Source organism: Cicer arietinum, chromosome 7, assembly GCF_000331145.2.
Source record: "Cicer arietinum cultivar CDC Frontier isolate Library 1 chromosome 7, Cicar.CDCFrontier_v2.0, whole genome shotgun sequence".
NCBI lineage: Eukaryota > Viridiplantae > Streptophyta > Magnoliopsida > Fabales > Fabaceae > Cicer > Cicer arietinum.
In genome coordinates, this window is record NC_021166.2 from 23,737,704 (window position 1) to 23,749,766 (window position 12,063).

General features: G+C 27.1%; 2 protein-coding genes across 2 annotated transcripts in view; both read right to left on the reverse strand.

Annotated features, from left to right (window-relative positions):
• Nucleotides 1-6,396: 6,396 nt before the first annotated feature.
• LOC101504649 (uncharacterized protein At4g14342) lies at nt 6,397-9,149 on the reverse strand. The gene is made up of 3 exons (XM_004509817.4): nt 9,009-9,149; nt 8,706-8,915; nt 6,397-6,649 (listed from the first exon to the last, which is right to left on the reverse strand). The coding sequence occupies exons 1-3, from the start codon at nt 9,012-9,014 to the stop codon at nt 6,602-6,604; spliced, it is 264 nt and encodes an 87-aa protein (XP_004509874.1). The 5' UTR covers nt 9,015-9,149; the 3' UTR covers nt 6,397-6,601.
• A 1,397-nt stretch (nt 9,150-10,546) lies between these two features.
• LOC101505390 (probable inactive purple acid phosphatase 1) overlaps nt 10,547-12,063 on the reverse strand; it is a 7,385-nt gene continuing 5,868 nt past the window's right edge. The window contains exons 12-13 of the mRNA XM_073364036.1: nt 11,523-11,833; nt 10,547-11,040 (exon numbers count right to left, since the gene is read on the reverse strand). Of these exons, the coding sequence (XP_073220137.1) occupies nt 10,735-11,040; nt 11,523-11,833 (617 nt within the window). The 3' untranslated portion in view covers nt 10,547-10,734. The remainder of the gene's footprint in view (nt 11,041-11,522; nt 11,834-12,063) is intronic.

Consider the following 12,063-nt stretch of genomic DNA (forward strand, 5'->3'; position numbering starts at 1 on the left):
TTTTTATGAATTATAATAATTAATTTATATATATAATTTAACGGAAAAAAATTGAATTTTTTTTTTTTTTTTTTTAAAAAAACCAGTTGGAAGTCGCCATTTGGGAGTAGGCCTTCCTTAAGGAAGTCACCATTCCAAATGGTGTAAGGGGAAAAAATTTGGAAAAAAAATAGGCATTTTAGTGTATTGTTTTGAAAAAGGGACATATTGATATATAAATTTGAGAAAGAGGACATTCCAAAAAAAAATAGCCTGAGTTGGAGCACTTAATGGAGGTTGACAGGTAGCTACTATTTTGTGGAATTTAATTTTCTGTAGGATTATGAAGAGGCTGCAAGGATTCATTCCTCGATGAGATGTTTTGAAGAGGAAGTGTTTGATTAAATGTTTTGTTCCATTGTTGATATTGACATGTCTTATGTTGGGTGTGGTACTATTGCTTTATAAGAATTTGTGTTGTTTCTAACTTGTTAATGTTATATTTTCTTTCTGTCTGATAAGTTCATGTTATTTGATTGTTTTACATTCCATTTTATTCACACTTTTGTTTGTTAAAGGTTCAACCACTTTTGTTTATAAATTTGAAAGAAAACACCACACTTTGACTATGTACTGCTGATTTCCCCAACTATTCTTCTTGTTTCGTTTAATACTTATTGTATTGCTAATTTCTAACATGCAGTGATTTGACTTCTTTTTATTCATCTTGAAACCTATGGTTAAGTAAAGTCACATAAGCTAGTCTAGCAATTAAAGAATTTGGTCACATGACTTGATTCTCTGTTGAAAAGCAACTTATCTTTGACTTCCAGTCAATGTCTTCTATGCATAACTATCACGGACTTGATCAACTTGTTCATGTCATTTTCGTGTCTTCTGACAGGATGCTAATTTGATTATTGCAGGTTGTACTCATTTTGTATATTGATGCTTGGTTTTGAAATTTTTCCATAGAAAACTAGCATGCCATGTCATCTATAATGTCTATATCCACTTAGGCTATGTTATTTGACCAATATTTCTTTACATTTGGACACCGTTTAAGCAAACTTTTTACTTTTTTATGATCTCATTTTCAGCAAGAAGCATATTCAAGATACTTCCAACGGAAAAAGGTGAAGGGAAAACATAAAGACTAAAGGAGTGAGTAATTTAAAATTGAATTGGATGTATTGTGTTTAGGATGTAGAAAATTGCAATATAGATACTATTTTTATTCTGTTGATGTTGTCAATTTTTAATTTATGTATGTGAGTAGTTTATTCTATTAATAAACGAAATCTGTAAGCAATTTGTAACTAACAAGCTGATTATATATAATAATTACTTGCCCTTGAATTATCGGATTTTGCAATTTTATTGATTTACATGCTGTGACTTCTTTTTATTCAGGTATGTTCTTGTACATCCTCTAATAGATTATGTAGATGGGAGTATGTTCTTGTACATCCCGAAAAAATAGATCTTTAGTAAATTTAATTTGCTCCAAATAACACTATTTGCATTTCATTTGGTTTTAAAATAATAATGATTTGTTAACAAAATTTTCTTTCCTTAAAAAAAAATCAAGATATTTAATTTTTAAATTTCAACAAATATAATGAGAATCTTTTGATAATTGTTGAGAATAAAAGATAAACTAATTAATACAGAAAAATAAATAAATGCTGATGGTTCTTCAATTATAATTAATAGCATTATATTGATTCTAACAGAATTGAGAATTCTTCTTGTACCAAAAAAAAGGGAATTTTTCTCATTATATTGTTTATCCATTTTTTCCATCACTTTTTCATTTATTCTAAACAATCGTCAAATTGAAACAATTACATAAAATATAAAAATGAAATAAAATCATGTATATATTGTTCTTATACTTCATCAATAAAATAAATTTTAAAGTAAAAAGAATCATCATTATCTAAAATTCAAGCAATGGCCAAGAAACATAGCATAAAAAAAAGGTTTTGAAACTTAATCCCAATTTTAGATTCTAGAATAAATTCTTAAATAACCTTCAAATTAGAGAAAAAAGAAATAATATCGTAACAAATCGATGATTATAAGCATTTTGAACAAACTGACCTTTTGCTTAGGTTTCGGTGGAAGAATTCTTAATTATTAAATATTAAACACATGTAGAATAAACAGAGAATAATAGTAATACTTTGTGTGATATTATAAAATCAAACTTATGTATGGAATAATAACTATAGATTAACACGGTTAATATATTGTTAAAATATCTTTAAACATTTTTGAGAAACTGACATCACCTATTTCACTTTATTTTTTATTATATTTTTCACATTTTTATTTAAATAATTTTTCTATAAGAATATAATAAAAAACAATAATTTTCTTATCTTTATCTTAATGTAAAAGATTATTCAATTGTTCTTAAATAATAATCTAAGTCGTTAATCATATTATAAATTATGCAACAAAGATAGTATATAATAAATTAATTCAACAAATACTATATATAGATTAAAAAAATCATAAAGTGGATATATTTTATTTGAATAAATTGTGTAATGTTCTAAAAACTTGTGCGAATGGTATGACGCATGAGAATTATATGACTGGTAAAAATTGTAAAACATGTGATAATTAAAATTATAACCTTTTCAATTTGTCTACTATGTATGTACGAATTTCGTCAAACTCTAAAAAAAAACTATATCACTTTTATGAATTTCAATTGTAATAGTTTAGTTAATACTTATTGTTTTCCGGCTCTCCCGATATTTTTTGTTAAGATCCGCCAGTGCTTGAGAATGATTATTTTGAGAATCAGTGAGATATTATAAGTGGCTTGCGTTGTTTAGTACTCTACAATTCCAAGGTTGATAAAAAAAACTCATTTTGTTGTGTATATAGAACAAACAACAGAATGGAATTACAATTATGAATTAAATTGGTTTATCACCACTATCATATATAATACTAGATTATATAGGCCGCGCGTATAGCTGTCAATTTGACAAGCCCCTAATTATTGGCCCCAACCCATATTTTGGAGGGGCCAAAAAAATTAATAATTTAGTGGGCTTAGTAGGCACATAGGCCCCCTTTTTAAAAAAAAATCGATTTTCTTTTTTGAAAAATAAAGTTTTTCAATTTTTTCACCGATAAAAAATTTTTGATTTTTTTTCTATAAACTTTTTCGATTTTTTACTACAATTTTTTTTTGATTTTTTTCTATAAAAATTCTGATTTTTTTTCGATAAAAAATGTCCGATTTTTTTTCTAATAAAAACTGTTCGATTTTTTTTTTTTTTATAAAAAATTTCCGATTTTCTTTTTATAAAAATTTCCAATTTTTTTCGATAAAAAGTTTCTCATTTTTTTTCGCTAAAAAATTTTAACTTTCTTTTGGATAAATTTTTTTTCAAGAAAAAAATCTCAAAATTAACTGAGGGTCTCTAGCCCCTCCCTTAGACCCCAAGGGAGGGGCCTAATGGGCCGAAATTTTAAAAAAATTATTTTGATAGGGGCCTAATAATAAAAGTTTAATAAAAAAAATTGAGGGGCTTTATACTTGGGGGCTTTTTTGACGGCTCTAGCCGCGCGTTGCGTGTATATTAATTAATTAATTTTATAAGTTTTATAAGTAATATTTTATGTATTATAAATATAGTTATCTTATAATATTACTGATTTGTAATAATTGAATATGAATAGAAAAATTAAAATAAGTGAAAATCATGTTTATCACAATCATCTAATTTAATTTTTAAAATATTTTGTAAAATTCGTATGATGACTTATTATATAAGATAATTGTTTGACTCATTGTACTTTGATTGTCAATTTATTTTTCAACATAATGGTACTTGTATTTATTTGATGAAATAAAATGTAAAATACAAACTAAAAAATAAGATGTAAAAATTTAAAAATATGATTGACTATTTAATATTTTTATTTAAAAAAAATGTTAATGTTAAATTATATTGTAGCGTAGTCTAAATTTATTTGTTTTATTAGTATGATGTTTTAATTGCGAGCATGAGAAGTTGTTGTAAAAAAAATTATTGAATATACTTCATCAAGAGTTTGAAATTTATTTTATTAAAGATTTACATATATTTTAAATTAATTTTAGGTATTTAAAAGTTTTAAGTAATTGTTTGTGCAATTGAATTATAGTTATGTTGATATGTACCAAAAATAAATTCTATTAAAAAATAATTTAATTTTATGCAATACTTAATTTTTCATTTATTTTTTAACATTCAAATTATCATTATAATAAGGAAAATTAAAATAAAAAATAGCAATCAATTATAAATATATAATTTAATTGATGAAAGTTTAGTGTTAACATATTTTTTCAGAATACATATATAGTAAACTTTTGTTCATTATACTTTTTAATATATTCATATATATTATAATTGGAAGTAAATTTTTTAATAATTTTTCATATATTCGTATTTTATGATTATTTTTAATACATTTTTGTATTTTCTGTCAAATAGAATATATATTTTTATTTTATAAAATGTTACAAAAAAAATGGATTGACATAAATTGAAAGTAATTATAAATGGATTGACATTAATTACTAATTGAATTTTTTAGGTATAAAATCATTACTCACCATAAGTGGAATAATATAATTGTTAGGATTAGATAAATTTGTTAGGATTTGATAAAGAACATTTATGACTATATTTATGAGTGATTAGGTGATTTTTTTCATTGAATTTAATGACTAATAATATAAATTATTACTATTGGTAAATGACTAATAATATTATAAAATAATTTATAAATTTATTATAAAATAACTTATAAAAATGATTTGATAATAAATTATAAATTATTATTAAATTGTAAAATAATTTATAAATTATAAATAATTGTAAAATAATTTTATAATTTATAAATTTATTATAAAATAATATTATCAAATACTTATAAAATAATTTGATAATAATGTAAATTATAAATTATTATCAAATTGTAAAATAATTTATAAATTATAAATAATTGTAAAATAATTTTATAATTTATAAATTTATTATAAAATAATATTATCAAATAGATTTTGGACGTATTAAAGAAATTGTGGAAGAAAGAGGAGAAGCAGACATAGGGATTGAAGAAATTAAAGAAGTTGTTGAAGGAGGAGAACATACTCTCAACATTTTGACTCATGTGGAAAATATTTGTATACGTGGATATGAAATATGATGAGGTGACATTGGAAGTGTGTTTTAAATATATAGAATAGATATTTGCGAGTGAGTTGGCTGTCTTTTATAAGGTTAAAATAAAAACCTTAAAACCAATTTTTTATTTTTTTGCTGTAATGACCAAGTCTTTTTCAGTTGCATTTAATTTTTTATAATTTTTTTTAATCAAATAAAATATGGTCTTTTAGTTTATCATTATCACATACATAATACACATACGTTAGGAGTGTGGGTTTTTTAATACACAATCAAATCTTTGAAAATATTTTGTGTTTTATGGTTCATAATTGATTTTTTTCATAATTAATCATATAAATATATATAATTATTGATACTATTATTACACGAAATTATTGTTAAATTATAATTTTTTTAGAGATTATCAATTATACAAGTCATTATTTAATTATAAATGATCATTTATTTAATAATTCAATTCAATTTAATTATACAATATATATATATATATATATATATATATATTTTAATACAAAAATAAATTTTTTATTTAAAATTTATTTCTATAATACGTATAAATCGTCTAAGCCTAATGTCCTAAGACTCCTGAAAATTCTTTGCATTGAATTTGACACCTAAATTTTTTTGAGATAATTAAGTTTTTTGTTTGGTTGGATTGTCACAATTCAACTCGAACATATAATGTTTTATATCATGGACCTATCTTGCAGTCTAGTACATGTACCTTATGAATGAAAAATCAATCTTTCTTGCATTGCATTGGAGATTGAACTATCTCCCTGAATATGTAACATCTTAAATCAAATGACTAAAAATAATTAAAAATTACAAATTTTAAAATATTCTAATTTATAGATTATTATGATTATTATTATTATTATTATTATTATTATTATTATTATTATTATTATTATTATCAATCTTGAGTACATTCGTTGGGGCATTCAAACCAAAAATAATTAAGCTAAAACTCTTTTAAAGAATAATTATGAGAGCCTAAGATTCAAGCTAGGCATTGAGGGAAAGTTTTGGTAATCATCTTATAATTTTTACAGACGTGCAAAATAATTTGATGATGTTTCATCAATTCCATCATTTAGAAAATATATAGTTATTAATTTATATGCTATCAGGAGGATATTGTCTCTAAAATTTTCTAGGCCTAAACTAAAGTAAATGTGTTTGCCCTAATTAAATATTTATACTAATCTCCAATAAAAAATAATTCACGTAAAATAAAATATTGTCTCGTAATCTAGTTTTCACATCCACATATATTAATAACAACCAAAGTTTAAGCAACTACAAACTTAAGATAAATGATAGAACAATCACTAAACAAACACGTATGTTTCTTCAATCAGATTAAACGGTACAACAAACAGTCGAATCCTTTTGTAATCCCAACAGTAATTCTAATCTTCTTCTCTTTCGGGAGGCAGACCACAAGGCAGGAGCATTTTCTGCGCAAAAGGTAGAATTTGTTGAATAAAGAATAGTAACAACTACATAATCATTTAGCAAGGATACTACCCATTAAGCAGGCATCATTCAAATAAATAGACAAATATAAAGTGCTTGGTGATATCATAAAGTATCAAGAATGTTTTAATATTTCAATCAATCATGTATGTCACTACTACATTAGTCATCAAAATATTTTTGTCACCAAATTAATTCCTCAAAAAATTGAGATGTCGCCACTTTAGTCCATACAGATTTTTATAATGTTGAGGAATTGATAGGATTGCTAGTCCATTTCAGTTCTAACAGGAACTACTTATTTGATGAAAAATCTTAAGAGAACAAATATGGTAACACTTTAATCCTTAAGGAACTAAGCTAGTGATAAAAATCTTTGGAAGACTAACATAGCAACCCCCCCTATAATTGCAGGACTGAGTTGGGGTTTATTCAATAATTATTGTTATTATTTAAGCCATTTTCACCCAAACAGAGGAAATAAATGAAAAATCAACAAATAACCTTCAAAAACAATCCCCAAACTTAGGTGGCAAATAGGAGTCTGAGAGTTGTCTGAGGTTATTATTCCATGCCCCTCAGCTCCCATTTTAAACTCTCAAACATTACCGCGCTGATAGAAATCTAGTATTTTATTAGAAAGAAGTATGTATAAAACTCAATTTAACATAGCAAAGCAACATAAACGTGTAAGGAAAATTCTTAACCTAACCAAGTTACTTTCATCAGTAAGGAAAATTCTTCAGTCACAAAAGATCCTACTTATTTACAGTTATCTTCCAGCATCAATGTTTTGGTATGAACTTAACTTCTTCCTTCAAAATGTGCCAAAAATCTTGTTAAGATTCATGAGAAAATACTAACCATCTAGCCACACAGCATCATTATTCGATCTCCTCGGAGTGAAATATTTAGAAGATACAACAGAGATGTACTAATGCCTTCTTCTACGTGTCTTTTTCACTACACTATCATTTCAACTACATAGCCTTTTCAGGTTGGCTTTAGGTGTACAGTGTACTCATGCCTCCTTCCCTCCAATCATAATGACTATGCAGTGGTCACTTTTCCCCTCAACAATGGGGTGGAAAGGTGAATCTTTCGATGCATTTTCCATTTTCACACAGTGTTTATGCGATTGTGCATATACAATGCAGTGATCACCTTCTTACAATTACACCTCATATGTCCAATACCTTCACCTAGTTGTTCCTTATTTCAATCTTACAAAGTCCCCTACACCAATTCTGACCTCTTTGCATCAGGGTTCTACTACAGAAAGGGCTACTCAGACTGTTGGAAAACCTCAAATGTTCCAAAACAGTCTTTCAATGTTAAATACATGATTTTGAGGACTTCAATAGTTATCTTCTAATTCGTCAATTTAACCTAAACTATAGATGTCAAACAGAAAGTCAGTGAGTGATCTCAATTTGATAGTGTAGTGGTAAACCACATTACAAAGTGGTGTACCCTAGAAGCCACCCCTTTTACAAGCACAACAATATTTGCATAAAAGAAAGGGGAAGGAACAAACTGCTGCTACTCAACAAATTCTACAAGTTCATGTGTATTTGAGTGCAAATCTATCACCAAATAATGAAGAAATATGCACAAATGAAGCGTGTAACATGGGGACAAACTCTACGGTTTACTAAAAATTAAAAAAATAAAATAAAAGTATTACAATAAGACGACGAAGATCACACTCAAATAACAGAACAAGAACAACATCAATTAAAAAAAACTTCATCGATAAACAATTCCAATTAACAAGTAATTGTTTGTTTATTTGATTACAATTTTCCACAATATCAAGAATTGCAACCGCTACTCAAAACCCTATACTCAATAAAGGTGTGCAACTGCGACCTAAACAGCAACATCAGGGTTTTCAACACGAGATTGAGATCGCATAAAAAGACATTTGACTACAATTCTCCACAATATGAAGAATCACAACCGCAATTGAAAACCCTATAAGTTTCAAAAAGTAAGGAAAGTGAATAATAAGTTGAGTTTTGAATAGATAATTACCTGCATAAAAGTGTAGCGTTGTCTTCCAATAGATTCATTTTCAGCAATAGAAAAGTAGGAGAGTAAAGGATAATGGCCAATATAAGATGCATAGCTATCACGCTGAATGTTAACTGCCCATTCAAATCTGTTCATATCAGCATGACCAGTTCCGACATATTTAGCTTGGAGATGCTCGAGTTGGGAATTGATGTTAAACCTATCACTCGCCTGCACCATAAATTATTCTAAACATTCAATCTGGAACTTTATATAATTAAATTCAAAATATGAAGAGATCGCTTTGAAGAAATTAGGAAGTACCTGCATATTGCCTTGACTTCGGAAACCAACCTTACTCGCTATTTGCTCCAAACCTCTTTAGTTAAACTCGTTGAATTAGGTATAAATAAACGATTCTTTCTTACCTATAAAATTGAGAAATTTGCTTTTTATATTATTAAAACGTTTTCTCTCACCTCATTAGTAGATTTTGGTGTGTTCAAATAATGGTTGTATAAAATATTGTAAATAAAATTAACCTGTCTTTGAAAATATATTAAAGCTTTAAAATATTGTTAAAATTTGTATTTTGTCATATCACTGACATTTTTTAAGATTATTTTGAAATTAGTATCATGTATGGTGAGATTTAGTGTCATAAATTTGCAAAAATTTAAAGTTAAGACTATATTTAGATTGATAGTACGAGATAAAATAAAATATAATAAATTAAGTTTGAATCGATTAAAAGATGATGAAATGGAGTTGAACATGTTAGGATGCATTCCATTCACTTCCATTAATACACTTTACTTTTGTTATCCTTTGATGTGAAATGTATGAGATGAAATTATTTTTTATTATTTATTCTATCCAAAAATATTCAAATAATAGGACGGATGTTTTATTCCATTTAGTTCTATTCCATTCTATTCCACTCATTTTAAGAATCAAATAAAATATATACTAGTTAAAAAAATATGGAGCTTTGACTAATTCCTTAGTTAATTTTTTTTTTTTTATCTGTTACAAAAATATACCGAGATATCTTAATCTTTTTGTCAACATTTTATCCAACTAATTTTTTTTGTTATTTTTGAACTATCACAAGTTTATGTGGCAAAAAGATTTAAATTAGATAATTACATTATCTTGCTCTTCTTTCCTTTCCATTTTCTTCTTAAAGAATCAAAATTATAATTAAAGGGTTAAAATGAGTTTTATTGAGGGATTAAAGTGACATTTTCATGGTTTGTGGGGGACTTAATATTGGATGGTTTTAATAAAATTATTTTTATTTGTTTAAAACAATATAGTTTTTTTTTAATGTGTAACACTTGAAATATTGTAGTCTTTTTTTTTTTTTTTTTCAAATAAATTCAAAGAAGCATCATCGTTTTCATTCATTAGTACTAGCAAATCCAAAAAACATAACCCTGACAAACATTTTGGCATAAACACATCCAAAATATTATGGTACCACCAAAGTAGGTTTGATTTTTTTTGTAGATATCAAAATAGATATTCACTCTAATTTTTAAAAAAAATCAGAATAAAGTAGAAATATGCTATCTAATGCCGACTCTACATATTGTCATATCTAGTGGAATGCGCAAAGAAACTCTATATTGGAATTGAGACACACCAATAACTTTTTTTTATCAGTGTAACGATGATTCGATATAGCCTATGTTTCCACAATCGCACTGTATGGCAAATGGAAACTTAGATTTATAGCTTCTTAAAATCGCGATGATTTTTTGCATCGGGACGCGAGTATAGTATAGTCGACACAAAGCCAAATGCGCTTATAGTGGTTGGAGCCTGGAGGAGGTATGGTCTTGTTGGACAAGTGATCATTGAGTTATAGTTTATACCATTCAAAATACTATTCACTTTTCTCATTTTTACACTTTCATCTTCACAAAGTTTCAAATGTTTACAGTTCATGTAATAGTGTGATCACAGGAAGCATTTTATTCAACCAAATAAAATTTGAAGAAAAGAAAAAAGGGAATCCAAATCAACAAATGTTTTTGCTTTAAGATCAAAATGCTAATGATGTACTTGAGCAACTATCAGCAGTGCAAGCCAAGATGTCTCTGTAATCCCTTGATATCTTAAAAGAGTCATAAACTTTTCCATCACTACTCTTCTTGTACTCTAACAACAAGTTTGAATGGTTAAATGCTGTGAGTTTCACAAATCCAAAGTCATGGTCTTTAAAGATACTCCATGTGGTGTTTATGGGGGCAAAGTCAGCTAGGGCTGCTCCTCCTCCCCCAACCACTACATGTATTGTTCCATTCAAGGAGCCCTTGTAATCGTGCTTCTCTTTATCGGTGCATATATTCTGAACGAGGAAGAAATAATGACAGTTAAATTATATGTCATATGAGAACAACAAACAATAAAGTGAAGATGAGGGAATCATTAATTTGGTAATTTACTCTCTGATATTGTACAAAACTTCAAATAATTTCTAAAATTTAAAATCCTTGATCACATTAGCCCCATTGGAACAATTTCACGGACTGAACTGACCAACCCAAAAGAACTAATGTGATCGAGAATGTTCAATTTCAAGAACCATTTTGAAATTCCATAAATTCTAGGGACTAAATCGTCTGTTGTCTACAGTTTTACATAATAAATTGCTGATTCATTCTAATTAAACTATTTAATTTAAAATCCACAATATGCTTTTGATGAGCAAGTTAACTATCAGAAAAGCGACCAACAAGAGAAGGACTAGAAGAATTGTACAAAGGTCATGTCTTATATAGCTTGTAGGAACAAAGTAAAATCTTTGCATTTCTAAAACTAGAGAAATACCTGATAGATTGGGCATGTTCTTTCATAGTTATGGACATGTCCATACATGGCTATGTCAACCTTATACTTTTGCCAGAGACTTTGAAGGTCCTCCCTTCCCATTGGTTCTTCAAACGAGCCTTCTGCAACATAGAAATCTCCAGAAGAATAACCAAGTACCCTATGAGCAAGGAATATCAGCCATGGCTGTTTTTGTCTGTCAACAGATGCTAGGCACTTTTCAATGAAGTTATACTGCTCTGTTCCTTTTCTCCAATCAAGCTCTGTGTGAGCTATGCAGAATCTGAACATGCCATAGTCAACAGAGTACCTGGCATAGTTCCAAGTTATGAAAATGTTAGAGAAAATATTAATGAAGTTTTGTCGGATGCAACAGAACATGCATGCATGGTTATGTAAATTTGATGTTATAAACAAATGCTTAAGTTGGCACACGCCTTCATCCACATGAGGGTTACAAAAGTGAACTGAATAAACACGAAGGTTAAAATTATAAAACATGGAAGTTAAAATATAGACATATTTTAACAAAATTTTTCCC

What these genes read in the sequence shown, in the direction of transcription:
- LOC101504649 (XM_004509817.4), bottom strand. An exon ending in AACGCTACACTTTTATGCAG is followed by an intron (nt 6,650 to 8,705) that starts GTAATTATCTAT and finishes CCTTTTGCGCAG; the next exon opens with AAAATGCTCCTGCCTTGTGG.